At 43.5% G+C, this 23,960-nt stretch overlaps 1 protein-coding gene and 1 long non-coding RNA gene across 2 annotated transcripts in view; one reads left to right on the forward strand and one right to left on the reverse strand.

Moving 5' to 3' along the window:
* Nucleotides 1–11,840: 11,840 nt before the first annotated feature.
* Nucleotides 11,841–23,960, reverse strand: part of OLFM2 (olfactomedin 2) — a 229,359-nt gene continuing 217,239 nt past the window's right edge. Inside the window, exon 6 of the mRNA XM_040414881.1 lies at nt 11,841–12,708. Coding sequence (XP_040270815.1) covers nt 12,034–12,708 — 675 coding nt within the window. The 3' untranslated portion in view covers nt 11,841–12,033. The remainder of the gene's footprint in view (nt 12,709–23,960) is intronic.
* Nucleotides 20,568–23,960, forward strand: part of LOC120986359 — a 142,451-nt gene continuing 139,058 nt past the window's right edge. Inside the window, exon 1 of the long non-coding RNA XR_005775673.1 lies at nt 20,568–20,702. This is a non-coding gene — a long non-coding RNA (uncharacterized LOC120986359). The remainder of the gene's footprint in view (nt 20,703–23,960) is intronic.

Raw genomic sequence — 23,960 nt, forward strand, 5'->3', positions numbered from 1 at the left:
CAAAAAAAACAGTCCAGCAAAATCTGCCTTCCAAAAACCATATGGCATTCCTTTCCTTCTGCGCCCTGCCGTGTGCCGGTACAGCAGTTTACGACCACATATGGGGTGTTTCTGTAAACTACAGAATCCGGGCAATATATATTGAGTTTTGTTTGGCTGTTGACCCTTGCTTTGTTACTTGAAAAAAAATATTAAAATGTAAAATCTGCCAAAAAAGTGAAATTTTGAAATTGTATCTCTATTTTCCATTAAATCTTGTGCAACACCTAAAGGGTTAACAAAGTTAGTAAAATCAGTTTTGAATACCTTGAGGGGTGTAGTTTCTTAGATGGGGTCACTTTCATTGAGTTTCTACTCTAGGGGTGCATCAGGGGGGCTTCAAATGGGACATAGGTGTAAATAAACCAGTCCAGCAAAATCTGCCTTCCAAAAACCAAACGGCGCACCTTTTACTCTGCGCCCCGCTGTGTGGCCGTACAGTAGTTTACGGCCACATATGGGGTGTTTCTGTAAACGACAGAGTCAGGGCAATAAAGATACAGTCTTGTTTGGCTGTTAACCCTTGCTTTGTTAGTGGAAAAAATGGGTTAAAATGGAAAATTAGGCAAAAAAATGAAATTCTCAAATTTTATCCCCATTTGCCAATAACTCTTGTGCAACACCTAAAGGGTTAACGAAGTTTGTGAAATCAGTTTTGAATACCTTGAGGGGTGTAGTTTATAGAATGGGGTCATTTTTGGGTGGTTTCTATTATGTAAGCCTCGCAAAGTGACTTCAGAGCTGTAGTGGTCCCTAAAAATTGGGTTTTTGTAAATTTCTGAAAAATTTCAAGATTTGCTTCTAAACTTCTAAATCTTGTAACATCCCCAAAAAATAAAATATCATTCCCAAAATAATTCAAACATGAAGTAGACATATGGGGAATGTAAAGTCATCACAATTTTTGGGGGTATTACTATGTATTACAGAAGTAGAGAAACTGAAACTTTGAAATTTGCTAATTTTTCCAAATTTTTGGTAATTCATTCATTTTACCAGTGTCATGAAGTACAATATGTGACGAAAAAACAATCTCAGAATTTCCTGGATAAGTCAAAGCATTTTAAAGTTATTACCACTTAGGCTGGGTTCAGACCTGAGCGTATTTGATATGCGCGTTTAACGTGCGTTTTTGTCGCGCGTTTTTATGCGCGTTTTTTGCAATAGTAAACGCGCGTTTGACGCGCGTTTGTGTGATAGACTGCAGTGTCCTATGGCCACAAACGCGCGTCAAAACGCCCCAAAGAAGCTCAAGAACTTGTTTGAGCGCAGGGCGTTTTTCAGCGCGTTCAAACGCGCTGTAAAACGCTCAAGTGAGAACCAGGGACATAGGGAAGCATTAGTTTTCATGTGTTGAGCGTTTTACAGCGCGTTTGAACGCGCTGTAAAACGCTCAAGTGTGAACCCAGCCTTAAAGTGACACTGGTCAGATTTGCAAAAAATGGCCAAGTCCTTAAGGTGAAATAGGGCTGAGTCCTCAAGGGGTTAAATTGTGCCAACTTTTGAAAGTGTCCATATAATTTTTCCCAATTTTTTCAAAAGTATTAAAACGCAAGAAAAACTATGCACTGTACTCTTGGATTTGTTTTAAATTGTACTGACCCAAAGAATGAAGTCAACAGCTCAGTTCTAGAATTTAGCGGACACCTGGATGTTCGGGTTCGGCAGGTTCGGCTGAACTTGAAAAAAAAATTCGGGTTCGCGACCCGAACTTGACCCCGAACCTGAACCCCATTGAAGTCAATGGGGACCCGAACTTTTGAGCACTAAAATGGCTGTAAAAATGTCATGGAAAGAGCTAGAGGGCTGCAAAAGGCAGCAAAATGTGCTTAAGAGCATGGCAAATGTGGATAGGGAAATGAATTAAAAAAACATAAAAGACCTTAAAAAAAATTAGGAATGATGTAGGAGGAAGAGGTTGAGGAGGTAGTGAATGGGTGGATATGGCCGTGTAGGCTCACCTGGCTGTCTAGGTGGAAGCGGCAGCGAAGGAGGAATAGGTAGCCAACACAGATGTGTGTTATTTTGCATTTTTACATAGGGGTATCCCCCAAAATATTGGGACATATAAAAAATTAAAAAAAAGGAATAAGTGCACTTGGATGGATGGTTGAGGCTGTTAGAACTGTCTATTCTGCACAAGGTACAGACAAGTCCTGAGGGATCCAAGCCTGGTTCATTTTAATGAACGTGAGCTTGTCCACGTTGGCTGTGGACAGGCGGCTGAGTCTGTCTGTAATGACGCCTCCTGCCGTGCTAAATACACGTTCAGAGAGTACACTGGCTGCAGGGCAGGCCAGCACCTCCAAGGCATACAGGGCAAGCTCTGGCCATGTGGACAATTTGGAGACCCAGAAGTTGAATGGGGCAGAACCATCAGTCAGTACGTGTAGTCGTGTGCACAGGTACTGTTCCACCATGTTGTTCAAATGCTGCCTCCTGCTAACACGCTCCATATCAGCAGTTGGGGCCGGTTGTTGCGGCGAGGTGACAAAGCATTTCCACATGTCGGCCATGCTAACTCTGCCTTCTGAGGTATCAGTCGGGAATGCTCTCAGGGGCGCGTCTACCAGCGTGCGCCTGTAGTCGCGCATCTTCCGATCACGCTCCAGTGAGGGAATTAAGGACGGCACATTGTCTTTGTAACGGAGATCCAGCAGGGTGGCCACACAGTAGTCAGCACACGTTAAAATGTGGGCAACTCTGCAGTCGTTGCGCAGGCACTTGAGCATGTAGTCGCTCATGTGTGCCAGGTTGCCCAGAGGTAAGGACAAGCTGTCCTCTGTGGGAGGCGTATCATATGCGTCCTCCGTATCCCCCCAGCCACGCACCAGTGATGGGCCCAAGCTGCGTTGGATGCCACCCCGCTGTGAACATGCTTCATCCCCATCCTGCTCCTCCTCCTCGTCCTCCAGTAGTGGGCCCTGACTGGCCAAATTTGTACCTGGCCTCTGCTGTTGCAACAATCCTCTTTCTAAACCACTTCTAAAAGACTGGCCTGAAAGTGTTAGAGATGACCCCTCTTCCTCCTCCTCGTCCTGGGCCACATCCTCTTCCATCATCGCAGTGTGACTTACCCGTGCATGCTGCAGCTGAAACTCCACAATGGCCCGCTGCTGCTCGCACAGTCTATCCAGCATGTGCAAGGTGGAGTTCCTGGTGGGCATGGCGCATATGAGGCGGTGAGCGGGAAGGCCGAAGTTACGCTGTAGAGCAGACAGCCGAGCGGCGGCAGGATGAGAACGCCGGAAGCGCGCACAGACGGCCCGCACTTTATGCAGCAGCTCAGACATGTCGGGGTAGTTTTGAATGAATTTCTGCACCACCAAATTCAGCACATGCGCCAGGCAAGGGATGTGCGTCAAACCGGCTAGTCCCAGAGCTGCAACGAGATTTCGCCCATTATCGCACACCACCAGGCCGGGCTTGAGGCTCACTGTCAGCAACCACTCGTCGGTCTGTTGTTCTATACCCCGCCACAACTCCTGCGCGGTGTGGGGCCTGTCCCCCAAACACATTAGTTTCAGAACGGCCTGCTGACGTTTACCCCTGGCTGTGCTGAAGTTGGTGGTGAAGGTCTGTCGCTGACCGGATCCGGAGGTGGTAGAAGAGGAGGAGGAAGCCGAGTAGGAAGAGGAGGCAACAGGAGGCAAAGAATGATGCCCTGCGATCCTTGGCGGCGGAAGGACTTGCGCCAAACAGCTCTCCGCCTGGGGCCCAGCCGCCACTACATTTACCCAGTGTGCAGTTAGGGAGATATAGCGTCCCTGGCCGTGCTTACTGGTCCATGTATCTGTGGTTAGGTGGACCTTGCCACAGATGACGTTGCGCAGTGCACACTTGATTTTATCCAATACTTGGTTGTGCAGGGAGGCTCTCCTGGAGAAGTAGTGGCGGCTGGGAACAACGTACTGTGGGACAGCAAGCGACATGAGCTGTTTGAAGCAGTACGTCTCCACCAGCCTGAATGACAGCATTTCAAAGGCCAGCAGTTTAGAAATGCTGGCATTCAGGGCCAGGGATCGAGGGTGGCTAGGTGGGAATTTACGCTTTCTCTCAAAGGTTTGTGAGATGGAGAGCTGAACGCTTCCGTGTGACATGGTGGAGATGCTTGGTGACGGTGGCACATCTTCTGTTTGCTTGCCGGCAGGTGCCAACGTTCCTCCAGAGGCGGAGGAAGAGGCCGAGGCAGCAGCAGAAGAGGGAGCAGGAGGGGCCCTTTCTTGGTTTTGAAGGTGCTTACTCCACTGCAGCCCGTGTCTCGCATGTAGATGCCTGGTCATGCAGGTTGTGCTAAGGTTCAGAACGTTAATGCCTCGCTTCAGGGTCTGATGGCACAGCGTGCAAACCACTCGGGTCTTGTCGTCAGCACATTGTGTGAAGAAGTGCCATGCCAGGGAACTCCTTGAAGCTTCCTTTGGTGTGCTCGGTCCCTGGTGACGGTGGCCAATAGCAGGCGACTGTTTTGGCGACGGCTGCTCTGCTTTTGCACCCTGCTCCCGCTTTTGCTACGCTGTTGGCTTGGTCTTACCACTGCCTCTTCCTCCGAACTCTAAAAGTCAGTGGCACGACCTTCATTCCATGTGGGGTCTAGGACCTCATCGTCCCCTGCATCGTCTTCCACCCAGTCTTCCTCCCTGGCCTCCTTTTCGGTCTGCACACTGCAGAAAGACGCAGCAGTTGGCACCTGTGTTTCGTCATCATCAGAGACGTGCTGAGGTGGTATTCCCATGTCCTCATCAGGAAACATAAGTGGTTGTGCGTCAGTGCATTCTATGTCTTCCACCCCTGGGGAAGGGATAGGTGGATGCCCTTGGGAAACCCTGCCAGCAGAGTCTTCAAACAGCATAAGAGACTGCTGCATGACATGAGGCTCAGACAGGTTCCCCGATATGCACGGGGGTGATGTGACAGACTGATAGGCATGGGTTTCAGGCTCCACCTGTGCGCTTTCTGCAGAAGACTGGATGACTGGGTGGGAGATAATGTGAACGTGTTGGATCCACTGTATGACACCCAATTGACTAGGCCTTACCATCCTTAGAACGGCATTAGGCCCGACCAAATATCGCTGTAGATTCTGGCGGCTACTGGGACCTGAGGCCACGTCCTCTCCCTGCACCAGAGGCTCCACCAACACCACCACCACGATCATTACCGCATCCCTTATTAGATGTTTGCCTCATAGTTAGCGTTTACAAAGCAAAGTAAAAAGTGGTTAAGTCTGTTAAAAATAATTAACTGCCAATAAAAACCCTGGTAGGGTATTGCACTCTATTTTTTTTTTTAAACTCTATATGACAGCGGTATTTGTGGCCTAAATTTGACACTCACATATGCACGTCTTATCCCAGATGTGCAGTATATCTGAGGCTTTTTTCACCCCAGTATGCCAAAGCTGTATTTCTGGCCTAAATGTGACAGTCACTTATGCTTGTCTAATCCTAGTTGTGCAGTATATTAGAGGGTTTTTTCACCCCAGTAGCCAAAAATCCGTATTTCTGGCTTGAATGTGACAGTCACTTATGCTTGTCTAATCCCAGATGTGCAGTATATCAGAGGCTTTTTTCACCCCAGTATGCCAAAGCCGTATTTCTGGCTTTAATGTGACAGTCACTTATGCTTGTCTAATCCCAGATGTGCAGTATATTAGAGGGTTTTTTCACCCCAGTAACCAAAAAGCCGAATTTCTGGCCTAAATGTGACACTCACTTATGCATGTCTTATCCCAGATGTGCAGTATATTAGAGGCTTTTTTCACCCCAGTATGCCAAAGTCGTATTTCTGGCCGAAATGTGACAGTCACTTATGCTTGTCTAATCCCAGATGTGCAATATTTTAGAGGGTTTTTTCACCCCAGTAACCAAGAAGCCGTATTTCTGGCCTAAATGTGACAGTCACTTGTGCTTGTCTAATCCCAGATGTGCAGTATATTAGAGGGTTTTTCACCCCAGTAACTAAAAAGATGTATGTCTGGCCTAAATGTGACAGTCACTTATGCTTGTCTAATCCCAGATGTGCAGTATATTAGAGGGTTTTTCACCCTAGTAACCAAAAAGCCGTATTTCTGGCCTAAATGTGACACTCACTTATGCATGTCTTATTCCAGATGTGCAGTATATTAGAGGGTTTTTTCATCCCAGTAACCAAAAAGCTGTATTTCTGGCCTACATGTGAAAGTCACTTATGCATGTCTAATCCCAGATGTGCAATATATTAGAGGGATTTTTCCCCCAAGTAACCAAAAAGCCGTATTTCTGGCCTCAATGTGACAGTCACTTATGCACGTCTAATCCCAGATGTGCAGTATATTAGAGGGTTATTTCACCCCAGTAACCAAAAGCCGTATTTCTGTCCTAAATGTGACACTCACTTATGCACGTTTTATCCCAGATGTGCAGTATATCAGAGGCTTTTTTCACCCCAGTATGCCAAAGCCGTATTTCTGGCTTGAATGTGACAGTCACTTATGCTTGTCTAATCCCAGATGTGCAGTATATTAGAGGGTTTTTTCACCCCAGTAACCAAAAAGCCGTATTTCTGGCCTAAATGTGACACTCACTTATGCATGTCTTATCCCAGATGTGCAGTATATCAGAGGCTTTTTTCACCCCAGTATGCCAAAGCCGTATTTCTGGCTTGAATGTGACAGTTACTCATGCTTGTCTAATCCTAGATGTGCAGTATTTTTGAGGGTTTTTTCACCCCAGTAACCAAAAAGCTGTATTTCTGGCCTAAATGTGACAGTCACTTATGCTTGTCTAATCCCAGATGTGCAATATATTAGAGGGTTTTTCCCCCAAGTAACCAAAAAGCCGTATTTCTGTCCGAATCCCAGATGTGCAGAATATATCAGAGGGTTTTTTCACCCAAGTAACCAAAAAGCTGTATTTCTGGCCTAAATGTGACAGTCACTTATGCTTGTCTAATCCCAGATGTGCAATATATTAGAGGGTTTTTCCCCCAAGTAACCAAAAAGCCGTATTTCTGGCCGAATCCCAGATGTGCAGTATATATCAGAGGGTTTTTTCACCCCAGTAACTAAAAAGATGTATTTCTGGCCTAAATGTGACAGTCACTTATGCATGTGTAATCCCAGGTGTGCAGTATATTAGAGGGTTTTTTCACCCCAGTAACCAAAAAGCCGTATTTCTGGCCTAAATTTGACACTCACTTATGCACGTCTTATCCCAGATGTGCAGTATATCAGAGGCTTTTTTCACCCCAGTATGCCAAAGCCGTATTTCTGGCCTAAATGTGACAGTCACTTATGCTTGTCTAATCCTAGATGTGCAGTATATTAGAGGGTTTTTTCACCCCTGTAACCAAAAAGCCGTAATTCCGGCTTGAATGTGACAGTCACTTATGCTTGTCTAATCCCAGATGTGCAGTATATCAGAGGCTTTTTTCACCTCAGTATGCCTGAATGTGACAGTCACTTGTGCTTGTCTAATCCCAGATGTGCAGTATATTAGAGGGTTTTTCACCCCAGTAACTAAAAAGATGTATTTCTGGCCTAAATGTGACAGTCACTTATGCTTGTCTAATCCCAGATGTGCAGTATATTAGAGGGTTTTTCACCCTAGTAACCAAAAAGCCTTATTTCTGGCCTAAATGTGACACTCACTTATGCATGTCTTATTCCAGATGTGCGGTATATTAGAGAGTTTTTTCACCCCAGTAACCAAAAAGCTGTATTTCTGGCCTAAATGTGACAGTCACTTATGCTTGTCTAATCCCATATGCGCAATATATTAGAGGGTTTTTTCACCCCAGTAACCAAAAAGCCGTATTTCTGGCCTAAATGTGACAGTCACTTATGCACGTCTAATCCCAGATGTGCAGTATATTAGAGGTTTTTTTCACCCCAGTAACCAAAAAGCCATAATTCTGGCCTAAATGTGACAGTCACTTATGCATGTCTAATCCCAGATGTGCAGTATATTCGAGGGTTTTTTCACCCCAGTAAGCAAAAAGATGTATTTCTGGCCTAAATGTGACACTCATTTATGCTTGTCTAATCCCAGATGTGCAGTATATTAGAGGGTTTTTCACCCCAGTAACTAAAAAGATGTATTTCTGGCCTAAATGTGACAGTCACTTATGCTTGTCTAATCCCAGATGTGCAGTATATCAGAGGCTTTTTTCACCCCAGTATGCCAAAGCCGTATTTCTGGCTTGAATATGACAGTCACTTATGCTTGTCTAATCTCAGATGTGCAGTATATTAGAGGGTTTTTTCACCCCAAAAACCAAAAAGCCGTATTTCTGGCCTAAATGTGACACTCACTTATGCATGTCTTATCCCAGATGTGCAGTATCTTAGAGTCTTTTTTCACCCCAGTATGCCAAAGCCGTATTTCTGGCTTGAATGTGACAGTTACTTATGCTTGTCTAATCCTAGATGTGCAGTATTTTAGAGGGTTTTTTCACCCCAGTAACCAAAAAGCCGTATTTCTGGCCTAAATGTGACAGTCACTTGTGCTTGTCTAATCCCAGATGTGCAGTATATTAGAGGGTTTTTCACCCCAGTAACTAAAAAGATGTATTTCTGGCCTAAATGTGACAGTCACTTATGCTTGTCTAATCCCAGATGTGCAGTATATTAGAGGGTTTTTTCACCCCAGTAACCAAAAAGCCATAATTCTGGCCTAAATGTGACAGTCACTTATGCATGTCTAATCCAAGATGTGCAGTATATTAGAGGGTTTTTCACCCCAGTAACTAAAAAGATGTATTTCTGGCCTAAATGTGACAGTCACTTATGCTTGTCTAATCCCAGATGTGCAGTATATTAGAGGGTTTTTCACCCTAGTAACTAAAAAGATGTATTCCTGGCCTAAATGTGACACTCACTTATGCTTGTTCAATCCCAGATGTGCAGTATATATCAGAGGGTTTTTTCACCCCAGTAACCAAAAAGCCGTATTTCTGGCCTAAATGTGACAGTCACTTATGCACGTGTTATCCAAGATGTGCAATATATTAGAGGCTTTTTTCACCACAGTATGCCAAAGCCGTATTTCTGGCCTAAATGTGACAATCACTTATGCACATGTATTTCCAGATGTGCACTATATTTAACAGATGTATTTTTTTTACCCCAGTAAGCAAAAATCTGTATTTCTGGACTTGCAGACATGCAGCCTGTGCTGGTGCACTATCGTTGCATAAAATGGCTGCCGATTATGTATTGATATTGACTAACTGAAGAAAAAAAAGTTAGTTTTCAGCAGTAGTTGGCTCAGGGCAGGCTTAAAAAAATTGTGCACTGCACCCACAAAACACATTTGCTGTAGATCGCTGAGTAAAGAAGCAGTTCTTGATAAGATTTCTCCCTGATCTCTCCCTCACAGCAGCTGCAGTCTCTCCCTACACAAATCCGAGCAGAGTGACGGGCGGTGCTACGTGACTCCAGCTTAAATAGAGGCTGGTTCACATGCTGCAGTTGGCCAATCACAGCCATGCCAATAGTAGGCATGGCTGTGATGGCCTTTTGGGGCAAGTAGTATGACGCTTGTTGATTGGCTGCTTTGCAGCCTTTCAAAAAGCACCATAAAAATCGCCGAACCCCGAACCCGAACTTTTACGTAAATGTTCGCGTTCAGGTCCGGGTGCCGAAAACTCTAAGGTTCGGTACGAACCCGAACTTTACAGTTCGGGTTCGCTGAACTCTACTCAGTTCTACTGCATTTTTTTCCCATTCCACCCCATTTGGATTTTTTTTCCAGCTTCCCACTACTTTGCATATTTCTATAGCAGAACTCATAGAGGTTAACCGAGTACTGTGTTTTATCACAACATGAGATGTCATTTAAATTGCTTTGCTTCATTTGACAATGTGACACCCATTTGTATAATATTTGGTACCACCTTTGCGCATGTTTGGCTGCTGGATACCTCTTGTGCATATACAACAGGTTTTATATTTCTTGGACAGCAATATGCAAAAAGTGTAAGATCTAGTGGGCTAACTTTTCAAATGTTATGCTAGAATCTTCCTTTGATGTAACGGTACATTTAGAGAACTAAAGTGTTTTTCTAGGAAGAATGTTTATTGAAAAAAAAATGGCAGCGCATGTTAAAAATATCAAAGAAGCTGTACTTCTCCTCTGCTGCTAATCCGACCCAGCTCAGGTCTCTGCTTCTCTGAACTTCCTGTCCTGACTTGAGATACCAGAGACACTAGGAAAAGCCTGCTCAGCTAATCACTGGCCTTAGCAGTGACCCACCTCAGCCAGTGATTGGCTGAATAATCCTTTTCCAGCTCTACTGGTGTGTCTGGTGCAGAGCAGTGGAGACTACAGCAGTATCGGAACAGCAGCAATAAAGAATCAGTGGAGGCAAGTAAAATTTATTCGTTATAAACATGTTCTGCCTGGTTCTTTAAATTAGCAATTCTTTCTGTGAGGCTCCTTTAACCCTCTAGGCTCTTTTTGCCTACTGCTGCCATTGATCTAAACATTTTTCTACACCTTTTTAAACTTCCTTTGAATATATAAATGCAGGTGGGGAAAACTGGCCTCCACATTACCAGAAGATCTTCCAGTGGATCTGGACACTGACTTAATAATAAAACCCAAAAGTCCCAGAAGTCCTTCACGTATGTCCTGTAGGTACAATGATACCTGCAAAGTTTTAGATGCCACTACAAGTGGACGTGAACATGTTCTGTAGGAATGAAGGGTGTGCCTCAGAATCATTTTATCTGGTGGACCTAAGGAACCCCTGGTTGACAATGAAAGAAGGTGTTATTTCAATTAGTACTATTATTTTTGCAGCAGCATTAAATATCTAATCATCCAAAAATCTAGTGTTTTGTCTGCTGATTGGTGGAATGCTTAGGTTACTGCCACACGTTCAGTTTTTTTTTTTAATGCATTTTTTTAAGTCAAAACTAAGTGTGGGTTGAAGAAAGAGGAGAAATGATATATGCCCTAAATACTTTCTCTCTTGTTATGATCCACACCTGACATTAGCTTCAAAAAATGCATCAAAAAGCTTGAATATGTGGTAGCACCCTTAGAAGGGACAATTTTTGGGAACAGTCAGTTTTATGGACACTCATTTGGTTGATTATCAACCAATGTGTCAGGTATAACATGAAGGTGACAACCCTTCCCACAAAGCTGTACTGCAAAGGTAATATATCTGTCCCAGCACTAGTAACATAGTAACATAGTACATAAGGCCGAAAAAAGACATTTGTCCATCCAGTTCGGCCTGTTATCCTGCAAGTTGATCCAGCGGAAGAACTAGGCATTAGCCCTTATGCATACATCATCCATGTTAGGGGCTCATAATGCATCTGTGTTTTTCTGATTCTAATGATTTTTGGATACCTAACTGCTGTGGTGTCTTCTGAGCCCTGATTGATACAGGCTCTGTCTTGAACATGTGGGGTTGAATCAGTGATTATTCATTCATCGTCTCCAGTTTATTGGATGGGACCCTCCATAAAGCATCATATGGCAGCTCATGGAATGGAAAGTATAATATGTTCCCTGCTATTAATGTTTAAAGATCTTTAGAACTAACCTTAGAATTCTGTGACCTGTGTAAAGCATTTCTCATTTAGTCATGTACATTACATCTATATGATCTCTGAATTCCTATGTGACTTCCAATATTCTTATAATGTAGAGTAGAGTCAAATTCGTAATCCTCTCTAATGGTTGCCTTAAAACATTGACTTCATGTGGTGAACTATATTATTTCTTCTCATTTTTGTGTCTGTCATAGATTTTTAAACTTGTTTTTACATGAAAAAAAAAATAATAATAATACTCATCAAACAGTACCAATGTCAAATACTGTCTTTATTTGCCACCGGAGAGAAAAAAAAGTTTACTTGATACCATGCTCACTCAACCACGTGAAAGTCTTTTTGTGTTCTGTGCGTTTCATAGAAATAACTGGAATTATCAGACTGTAAAAATAATTAAACAAAGAAATAACAAAAATAGGTGAGATGAATGTCTGATACAGTCTACATCACTCTCCAGAAGTCTTTATAACATGGAATAGAGTGACATTGTAGAGAACTTGATGACCATTATTCCAGGTGTAGAGGACTCTTTCTCGTGGGTTGTAGTCCAACATAGAGATATGTGAATACTGGTTATGGAATGGAATATCTGTGTACTCGTAAGTAGATGAATTTGTATAGTACGCAAAGTAGATCTTGGCTCCAGCTAGGTGAGAATTGGTTACATAGAGGGTACCACATATCATGAAGGACTCTCCAGCACTTCGCTTTGGGTATCCGGTGTCCCATGTTTGGAGGATCTCGAGTGTCTGGGGATCCAACTTGCTAACAACAATATTTCCTGCATTTTGGTTGGTTGTGTAAACAGCCCATAGCCCATTTTCATCTACCATGAAATCTATGTCTGAGAAGCCTCCCCATGAGTAGGGAAAGGTGTTGTTGTAGCCAGCGTTGTTGAGGTTCCTCTGGACGGAGACACTACGGGACCGGAAGTGATATTTTACTACTATGTTGCTCTGATACTTGTTGTAATAGAGGGAGCCATTGTAAACCACATGGCCAGTGCCAGCCCAAGGATGTGGAAGGAGGTGCTGAACAAAATTCTGACCCTTGATAAAGTCGTTGAGGCTTCGATATTCTAGGACTCTTCGACCTTTTAGGTAACCATCCATATACCAGACCTACAAAAAAAAACTTTTGTTAATAGGGAACTCAGAAAATGTTTTCATTGTATTTCTCTGATGCAGAAAAGCAATTCCACTAAGCAGCAATAACATTAAAAATGCATTGTCCAAAAACTTTGGACGTCATCTTGGTACAAAATGTCTACATGGTTGAGTTTTACTAGATAACCAATATATATAATATCCATGTTTACCAGATTTTTGGACGGTTGTTTTCTGGGGTAGACTGAAAGTTTTAAAGTAGATAATGCCAGCACTCATGGTACAACTCAGATATAGTTATAAAATCTGACAACATATAGACATAAAACAAAATCTTAAGCCATTGAGCCTCTAATTACATGCATGCTTTCTAGTAGGATGTGCAAGTGTCTCTCCACATCCAAACACCAGAGCACCGCCACTTCCTTGCATACAGATTCTCATAGTTTTCTACCTGCTCAACAGTACTTTTCCTCTAGAATGAGAACCACTGTATGCATATCAAGAGAGATAAAATACAGAGTTGACTCAGCATATTTGTGAAACCTGCTTTCTCAGAATTTATTGGCTGCTAGTTGGCACTAAAATAGGTAGCATTTAGCGTAGGTTCCTTTCCAAAAGAGATCACCTAGTCAGGGTGCACAGGCACAAATGATTTTTTACAAAGTATGTTTGCCTAGAATATCACATTTATATAATGAGTTTAGCATTAGAACTAGTATCTTTTCTATCGTAATTTTTTTTTTACTTTATCTTTTTTTAAACTATTTTACATTTAGTTTTTTGTGTTTGCAGAGTGCTGTTGCATTGTGTTTGTTTATGCATATCAAGACACCTTTTATGTGTAAAGTACCATATTTTTTTCCCCATAAGATGGGGGAAAAATGTCCCTGCATTTTATGGAGTGAATACTAAAAAGCTCTTCCATTATGGAAGCATTCATTAGTACTGGAGGACTGGGAAGCAGTGAAGACTCTGTACTGACCACTTCCTGACATATGGATGATGGCTGGGGGATGACTGATGGCTGATATATAGCTGATGGCTGGGGTCTGATATATGTCTGGGGGCTGATATATGACTGAAGACTGGGGGCTTATATATGACTGAAGGCTGATATATGACTGCAGGTTAAAGGCTGATATATGACTGGAGGCTGGGGGCTGATATATGACTGAAGGCTGGGGGTTGATATATGACTGGAGGCTGGGGGCTGATATATGGCTGAGGGTTGATCTGAAACATGGGGGGGCTGATCTGAGGCATGGGGTGCTGATCTGAGGTCTAAATGGGAGGGTTTTATTTATATTGGGGCCATTAACTGAGGTTTGATTGGGGGTCATTCACATTGGGGTCTGAGCTGAGGTCTGATTGTGGGTCTGATATGAGGTCATATTGTGGTCTTATTAACATTGGGGGTCTGATTGAGGGTCTTATTAACATAGGGGGGCTGATTGGGGCTGTGAGCTGAGGTCTGATTAACATTGGGGGTCTGATTGCTGGTCTTATCTGAGGTCTAATGAAAATATTTTTTTTCTTATTGTCCTCCACTAAAACCTAGGTACATCTTATGGGCCAGTGCGTCTTATAGGGCGAAAAATACAGTACATAATGTAAGAGGTAGTGCAGAAGGTTCTCTTACCCAGCTCTTTATTGCAGAATTATCTGCTACCTTCTGGCCTGATGTTACACAGTGTGAAACCTGCCCTGTCTAGGCAAATCCTCGATATGTCTTTCATAGAGAGTGCATATAGAGAGACTGAATGGTCCACACAACAGCTGTTGTAGTATTTGGCTAGTCAAAGCAGGGGTAAGGCGGTAAAATGGAAAACCAAAATGAAGCAGATAATACAGCGGTAAGAAAATGGCCTGCATTACCTGTTGCATTTTGTAATTTGCAAATAGAGAAGGAAAAATATTCCTGGAGTGCTACTTTAATTGCAACTATTTTTTGCATTGTTTCTTTTATAATTTACTGAATGCATTCAAACACTGTATAAGCCTTCAAGATCTCCTCTTTTAGTTATAGACATTTAAAGGCTATGGACACCTTTAGGACATTTTTTTTCATGACTGTATTTTACTCATTATGGGCTAAAAATCATTTTTTTTAATCGATCTTTATTTAAAAAAAAAAATCTGCAGTTTTTGTGATACATGCAGAAAATCAGTTTATTTAAAATTTATCCTTCCTGAGCTGACAGCTCATGTGAAACATTATCTCCAGTCTCCTAAACACTGTTTTAAGCCATATTCTTATAAGTTTGATGATTTTAGCGATAATGAGAGTTTATGAGATCAGCAGGCCAAAGATAAGGCTTTTCATGAGCTATCAGATGATGGAACTCAGGAGGGACAGTCTTAAAATAGACTGATTTTGTATTACAAAAGCTGTTGAAAATTTTTAATACAAAATCCATAGCCTTTAAAGTACCCCCCCCCCCCCTATCTATGAAACAATATCTTTAAGCTTAAAGGGGTATTCCTATCTGAGACATTCATGGCATTTTGCTAGAATATGCCATCAATATCAGATAGGACCTGCTCCTATCTCCAGAATGAGACACCCACCCCCTCCATTCACTGCTATGGGAGTTCTGAAAAGGGATGAGCTCTGGTTCTGTTATTTCCGGCAGTCCCATGGCAGCAATTGGAGAAATGGCTGTGTTTGCGTGGTGCTCTCTCCATTCACCGATATGGAACTTCCGGAAATTGCCAAGTACGCTTGCTTGGCTATTTTCTTAAGTCCTATGTTGATGAATGTCTGGTGTGTTTTCCTTCATTTTGGGGGCCCTGTTCTGTAGACAGGAGCGGGTCTCTAGCGATATGTCGTCAATGTACCTGATAAGCCAAACCCTTTAATGTTAATGATACAAACCATTTTCCTATAGGAAATATACTGTATATTTGAGTATTACTTCTCCTAGATGTGTTCAACTCACAAAAACAACAATGTAAAACTCATCCTACTGAGGAGACGCTTCATATCCATGGCTGATACCATGTCTCATGAGCAATAAGAATTAATTAGGTATGCCATAGATAAAGAGGGCATTGTGGTGGCTTCTGAGGTGACTGGACTAGTCTAGTGTATTATTATACTGTCTTGCTATGTCTCATCAATTGTTCTTTTACAGAAGTCACAGGAGAACGTTGCCAATGACAGAAAAGTCATCTACTGTAGAAGAAGAAACAAGGATGTTCCACCAGAAACAAAGTTAGCCAGCATGTGAGATGAGCCGAGGTTGTGAATTACAGAACCAAACTAATTTGCAGGGAAAGGTTTTTGAGTTCTAAGAATACCCTGTTAGAACAGAATCTGCTGACAACCTACTCAACCAATAAGGTGTCATCCTGTGGTTGCACACTTTATGGAATTTATATTAGGAAGGTTGTTGATGCTTGGGTACCTTCAGTTTTAAAGGGATTGCCAAGGATTAGAGAAAAATGCTGTGCATTTTCTTACAGATACAACACCATGTCATTTGGCTGAAGTGCAAAACAAGACAGTCCATTAACACATGTGCTGTTCCGGAAAGCAAACCCTTTTATCTGGTCTAGGACAACTCCTATGAAATAACATCATCTCAAATTTTAATGAATTATTTGCTATAAAAAACAAATAAAATTCAAGCTGCCCATAAAACTAAATTATTGATCAAGTCTATTTTCTTAAATGGCTATATTCCACATGACATAAAAATTCTGGATCCTATTTTATTAGAATTACATGCTTTGCTAGAATTTTTTGTATAAATTGATAACTGGGTGCTCCCTACACAAGCTTACACGGTCTAATAAATATTCCCTTCTCCTCCATAATCCACTGTGATCAATAAGTGTTTCTTCGAATTCAGGTGGTCATCTGAAAGAGGATCTGTACCCTCTCCTGATGCATCTGTTGTAGCAACTAGTTGCATTCTCCATGTAATAACAATTTTGGAACATCTATTCTTATGCAGCTATGTTGTGCCGTTCCTTTATTATTATTCTAGAAGCTATGAATGAATTGCAAGTCTAAGGGAAATTAAGACTATGGACGTTTGTGGACATTTGCCCCTATTGCTACTACGCAAAGACATCAACTCACTACTTTAGTGTACTTGGAATGGTTAACTTGCACTATGATTCATGCCGTTGTTCAGACTCTGACTGGCCCACAGAGGTACAGGTGAATCCCCCAGGTGGGCCCCTGAGCAAGGTGGGCCCCTTGACTTCCACCTCCTGCACAAGTGGTACATAACACAGTAGGCTTACTGCACTACATATAGATAGGCAGTGTACAGCACCTCAACCAGCCTATGTTCATATAAAAACTGGGTAGAATATTTAAGAAAGTACCCAGTTTATTAATATAGACATGTTCATGGTGGTTCTTTCCCAGGGACCTGCCTTATCAAAGTCATTGCAGGGACCCCATAATCAATCATCTTGTAGTCTCTGTCTGCTGCTGTGCGAGCAGGTAATATTTGGATGTATCCGTATGGTGGGCCTCCAAAATACATTTTACTGGTGGGCCCTAGACAACCCAGTCTGACACTGCCGTTGTTTGCACTTATATTGTTTTAGGAACATGGTTTATAAGACTGAAAAAAGACACCTGTCCAGGTCCAGTTCAGCCTGTTGTACTGCACATTTTATATTGTTGAACTGCATTTCATATGTCTATTGTAATATGTCCTGTTCATTTGCACTATGTAAGCACTACATTGTGGAAAGGGTTAATGCACAGCCAGCTAATCCTGAGAGACTTTGGGACTTTCTATCTATGCACTGAGAAGTAAGAAATCTTCCACTGTTACTATAAGGGACCATGCAAAGTTTTGGAGGGAAAACACAGACACGCTGACCTTCTGACTATGTGGTTTAGCTCTGTTGTTTAGGTATGAAGACTTGTTTATGTCTGGAAAAACAAATCTATGACAGACTGAAATTGCAACAATTTTTCTGTTTAGGCTGTGCTTCTCCGCTCCCCCCAGATTTATAGATATTTTATTATATCCTTTCATGGGACAACATATGACACTTTGATACAATGTAAAGTAGTCAGTGTACAGGTAGTATAACAGTGTAAGTTCTCTAACATCCACCAGCTCCATGATGTTGTCAAGGAGGAGTGGAAGCGTATTCCAGTGGCAACCTGTGAAGCTCTAGTGAACTCCATGTCCAAGAGAGTTAAGGCAGTGCTAGAAAATAATGGTCGCCACACAAAATATGGACACTTTGGGCACAATCTGGCCACACTTAAGGGTGTACTCACTTTTGTTGCCAGCGGATTAGACACTAATGGCTGTGTGAGTTATTTTAAGCAAATGAAGTGGGGGGCGGCACAATCAAGCAAGCACTGGATACATGTGGAACAGTCAGTGCAGGTGGCCAGGCTGGCGAGGAGACAAGCACTCGGCGGTGCACAGTTGAGGCAGTGGATAGAATGTAGCAAACTCCGGTAAGTAGGAAATGAACAGCGGCACTCACCAATGTGCGATCACAGACGGCAGCTTTATTCCATGAGAATTAAGGCAAAGGGGCAGACAGTTCAAACACGCAAACTAACAGCGGCGGCCGTTTCGCGCTATCTGCGCTTCATCAGGCTGTGCGTCAATGCGTGCTTGCGTCAACACTCCTTTTAAACTCAGGTGCAGGTTACCGTCATAATGACAGACGACTCAAGCCGCACCTGAGTGTGAGGAGATACATTTCAACAAATACAAACAGACAATGGACAAGCAAAAAATCAGGGACAATTACAAACACATCGTGCACATATGTTAAGACGAACTCAAAGAAACTAATTTGGAAAGCTTACTTAGAGAAATGGGCTGAGGTCGTTTCTGTCATTCAGCCCAAGTTCCCCTAGCGCTTGTGTGCGCAGAACCCACCTAGCTTCCCTCTGCAGGAGGAGGCGGTGTCTGTCCCCCCCCTGCAGGGGGGCGGGGACTGTCTCTAAACCGGAGAATGAAATACAACTAGCATCCCCATTATGGGCTTCTCTGACATGTTGGATAAATCTCGGGCACCCCTTCCCTGTTTTGATTGAGTTTAAGTGCTCCCTAAACCTTTCAAACAGGCGCCTAATAGTTTTGCCGATATAAAATCGTCCGCAGGGGCACAATAGCAGATACACAACGTATGTGCTCCTGCAGTTAATGAAGGTGCTGACTCTGTGTTGGATACCCCCAAATTCTATCCACTTCTTAAGGGAATTGTGCTGGCAAAACGAGCAGCTGCCACACTTAAAATTCCCTTTGGGTAAATTGCTGTTCAGCCAATTCTCACTCCTGCTATGCTTAAACCTGCTTCTAACCAGTCTGTCCTTTACAGTATGGGCCCTTCTAAAGGAGATCAATGGTTTTTGCTCGGTAAGCTCATGTAAGGTTGCATCTCTTCTCAATACGTCCCAATTTTTAAAAATAACGGAGCGGATGCGCTCTGCCATGGGGCTGTATTTGAATGAGAATGCAAACCTAGTGGGTTTGGCGTCTGCAATCCCTTGTTTATTCTTGTCAATCCCTCTATTAATGCGTCTGGTGGTACGGCTCTTTTGACGCTATATGGATGGAAGCTGTCGTGGTGGAGCAAGGAGTTGGTCGTCGTGGGCTTCCGGAAGCCCTCCGTGACCAACCCGTTGCCTTCCACCAGGACAGCCACATCCAGGAACTCCAATCTAGAGCCTCCAAAATTAAGAGTAAACGTCATGCCCATATCATTTCTATTGAGGAACTCCACGAACTCACTACACTCGCTTTCAGTTATTTTAATGGCACACCAAATTTACACTGTTATACAAGCTGTACACTGACTACTTTACATTGTATCAAAGTGTCAGATCTTCAGGGTTGTCCAATGAAAAGATATAATAAAATATTTATAAAAATGTACTCACTTTTGTAAGATACTATATAAGAAGTGCAGTCAGAGCCCCAAGTTGTCTGCAGGTAGGGACCATTGTTTAGTAGAAGATATTCTGTCAGATTGCATGAGTGACCAGAAGAAGATGCTGAAATTGAGATACTCTGCTACATAGCCTGGTTTAGCAGCCCTTTGACCAGAGGGCCAGCCAGATGACTGAGCCACAGACCCTGGACCACTAGCACTTTGGCCAGAGTACCAGCCATTTGAGAGAGAGAGAGAGAGAGAGAGAGAGGGACAGCTAGCTCAGGACTTTCTTCAGCACAGAACCTTCTTCTGCCAGGAAGGAGACTGTAGAAGCCAGATCAGCACCTTGCCGGTATAGTTTTGCACTTGAGTTCTTCCAATAAAGAAGCACACTGGTTTACTGCAAACCCTGAGTCTCTGGTCTTATTTCTCACTGGGGTGCACCACACCTTACCATCCCCTCCAGAGAGCAGAAACACGTGATGACGCCTTGATGGAGTCTAGGAACCCAACGTAGCATTAGGACCACCCAGGGGCATACACTAGCTATAGGGGAAGCGCCTGCTTTGGGGCTCAAACTCAGAAAGGGCCCACCCAGGATGAGGACAAAAAGATTTTAGTATCAGGGACAGTGACGATATATACAGCGAAACTGTAGGAAATGGACAGAGCAGCTACAGGGCCTGGTCTGAGAGAGATATTGACTAGCCACAGGAGTGGGGGTTGTGGAGAGTTACTGCCATCTCATCATGCAATATCATTAAACATCCCTAAAACTACTGACTACTGCTTTTGCAGTTAGTAAATAACCTATTTTCTGTCATTTGTTTTCGCCATCTAGACGGTTGCTTGGACTGGTACAATTTTTTAATTTCATTGCGCAGCAGACAAAAGCTATTTCATGGCATCAGTAAAGGAGTTTAATATACGAGCTTGTGACATCGAGAGAGGTACATAAATAGCTTTTGGCAATAAACAACACGAGCTGTTGACAACTGATAGAAATGAGTTATTTTGAACAATGGTAGGGAAGACGTTGAATCATCCAGGAAGGCTTTCTGCTTTAATATCAATTTTAACTCATATATTGCCAAATCCGGACACGTCTGAGAGAACGCCAGCAATCAATGAGGGTGAGTATCATTTTAGAAGTACCCAGGTTAGTATCAGTATTAATACCGCTTAAGAACTATTGCTTTGTCAGGATGAATGAGCAATGCCACGGATGATATTGCAATGGCTCTTTGCACTAATGGAATTTCCCACCAATATTTGATACAGCTATCACTTAGAATGCATAGGGCATGGCGCTGGGGATCAATGGCGTTTCACTTCCACTCAGGACTGACGACATGAGGGCTCAGAATGAATTGTATTACAAGTTGCGATCGATAGTGTTACTGAGTACAATTGATGGTGCCATCACATAGAATGGATTGGGTTACTGCTGCAGATCAATAGTGTTACACCGGTACTTAGCATTTAGAGTATTAGCAATTCAAAGAGATTAAAAAGGTGTTATATATGATCGGGGTGGTCTAAATTCAGGTATAGAAGGTCAACTGAGTCATCTTAAGCAAGGTCGTGTAAAGACAGTGGAGGATGGAATGGGTTAAAATGAAGCTTAAAGGGGTTTTCCAGGCATTTGGTCTAATTAGGGCATGGTGCTAACCTGTGGCAGAAGCTCTTTTATATGGGACTTATGCTCCCTCGATGCTGCTGTCTTCACGAAGGTTCTGACGTGATGTTGCCACTACTTTTTCTGTTCAGCTGCATTATAGTCAACAGGAAAAGAAGGCACCATATCTGGTTGGAAGCCATCCGTAAGAGCCTGCAGTTCACGGAGATGGCAGCATTGGGGGGAAAAGGAAGGGTAAATCCTGTGTAAAAGAGCTTCCCTCCATAGGTTAGTTAGCACCATGACCTAATTAGACCAAATGACAGGAGGATCCCGCAAACTTTTTGTCCAGATTCTGAATGAAAGAAATGCACAACTTTTTAAACAAGACTTGTCACCTCCCCTGACATGGCTGTGAATATTTTCTTTAGAGATGAGCGAGGCGAGCTTTGGATTTTACATCCAAAATCGCTTCGTTCAAAACTTCAGATTAAGGCCTCATGCACACGACCGTATTTTTTCACAGTCCGCAAAACGGGGTTCCGTGATCCGTGACCGTTTTTTCGTCCGTGGGTCTTCCTTGATTTTTGGAGGATCCACGGACATGAAAAAAAAGTTGTTTTGGTGTCCGCCTGGCCGGACACCAAAACAAGTCAATGGGGACGCAAGTCAATGGGGACGGATCCGTTTGACGTTGACACAATCTGGTGCAATTTCAAACGGATCCGTCCCCCATTGACTTTCAATGTAAAGTCAGGAGTTAATATACCATAGGATGGGAGTTTTCTCCAATCCGATGGTATATTTTAACTTGAAGCGTCCCCATCACCATGGGAACGCCTCTATGTTAGAATATACCATCGGATTTGAGTTACATTGTGAAACTCAGATCCGACAGTATATTCTAACAAAGAGGCGTTCCCAAAGTGATGGGGACGCTTCTAGTTAGAATATACTACGAACTGTGTACATGACTTCCCCCTGCTGCCTGGCAGCACCCGATCTTTTACAGGGGGCTGTGATCAGCACAATTAACCCTTCAGGTGCCGCACCTGAAGGGGTTAATTGTGCGTATTATAGCCCCCTGTAAGAGATCAGGGGCTGCCAGGCAGCAGGGGGCTGACCCCCCTCCCTCCCCAGTTTGAATATCATTGGTAGTGTGCGGCCCCCCCCGGCCCCCCCTCTATTGTAATATCATTGGTGGCCAGTGTGCGGCCTCCGTCGGCCCCCCTCCCCCCCTCTATTGTAATTTCATTGGTGGCCAGTGTGCGGCCTCCCTCCCCCCTCTATTGTAATTTCATTGGTGGCCAGTGTGCGGCCTCCCCTCCCCCCTCCCCCCCCTTCCCCCCGATCATTGGTGGCAGTGGAGATTCCGATCAGAGTCCTAGTTTAATTGCTCTGGGGCTCCGATCGGTAACCATGGCAACCAGGACACTACTGCAGGCCTGGTTGCCATGGTTACTTAGCAATATTACAATATTAGAAGCATCATACTTATTTGCTGGCTGCTGAACTGTCTGTGTCCGGCCGGGAGCTCCTCCTACTGGTAAGTGACAGATCATTAAGCAATGCGCCGCACAGACCTCTCATTTACCAGTAGGAGGATCTCCCGGCCGGACACAGACAACGCAGCAGCCAGCAGGTAAGTATGATGCTTCTAATATTGTAATATTGCTAAGTAACCATGGCAACCAGGCCTGCAGTAGTGTCCTGGTTGCCATGGTTACCGATCGGAGCCCCAGAGCGATTAAACTGGGACTCTGATCGGAATCTCCGCTGCCACCAATGATCGGGGGGAGGGGAGGCCGCACACTGGCCACCAATGATATTAATACAATAGAGGGGGGGCGGGGGGGCGCACACTGGCCACCAACCAATGATATTACAATAGAGGGAGGGGGGGTGGCCGGGGGAGGCCGCACACTGGCCACCAATGATATTACAATAGGGGGGGGGGGGTTAATTGTGCGGATGACAGCCCCCTGTAAGAGATCGGGTGCTGCCAGACAGCAGGGGGCAGTCATGTACACAGTTTGTAGTATATTCTAACTAGAAACGTCCCCATCACTATGGGAACGCCTCTGTGTTAGAATATACTGTCGGATATGAGTTTTCACGAAGTGAAAACTCATCTCTGAAAAAGCTTTTATGCAGACGGATCTTCGGATCCGTCTGTATGAAAGTAACCTACGGCCACGGATCACGGACGCGGATGCCAATTTTGTGTGCATCCGTGTTCTTTCACGGACCCATTGACTTGAATGGGTCCGTGAACCGTTGTCCGTCAAAAAAATAGGACAGGTCCTATTTTTTTGATGGACAGGAAACACGGATCACGGATGCCGCTGCAAAACGGTGCATTTTCCGATTTTTCCACTGACCCATTGAAAGTCAATGGGGCCGCGAAAAAAACTGGAAACGGCACAACGGCCACGGATGCACACAACGGTCGTGTGCATGAGGCCTAATACTGTACAGAGATCAGTCTCTGTACAGTATTAAAATGTATGGGCTCCGATGAGCCCAAGTAAGTTATTCGCGAAGTTGACCATCACTTCGTTGAATAACTAGGTAATTGATTTTTAAAGTGGAAAACCACTTTGGTTCCGACTGGTACCACTGAACCGAAGCCGAGTTCAGTTTCAAGTTTTAAAGTGGTTTTCCACTATAAAAATTAATTACAGAAGTTATTCAACAAAGTTTTTAAAAATATAAAAAAATTTAAAAAATCTAAATACCCCCCTCTTTTCCCCAAAATTAAAATTACAGTACA

The sequence above is a fragment of the Bufo bufo genome, chromosome 1 (genome assembly GCF_905171765.1).
Source record: "Bufo bufo chromosome 1, aBufBuf1.1, whole genome shotgun sequence".
NCBI classification, from domain to species: Eukaryota; Metazoa; Chordata; class Amphibia; order Anura; family Bufonidae; genus Bufo; species Bufo bufo.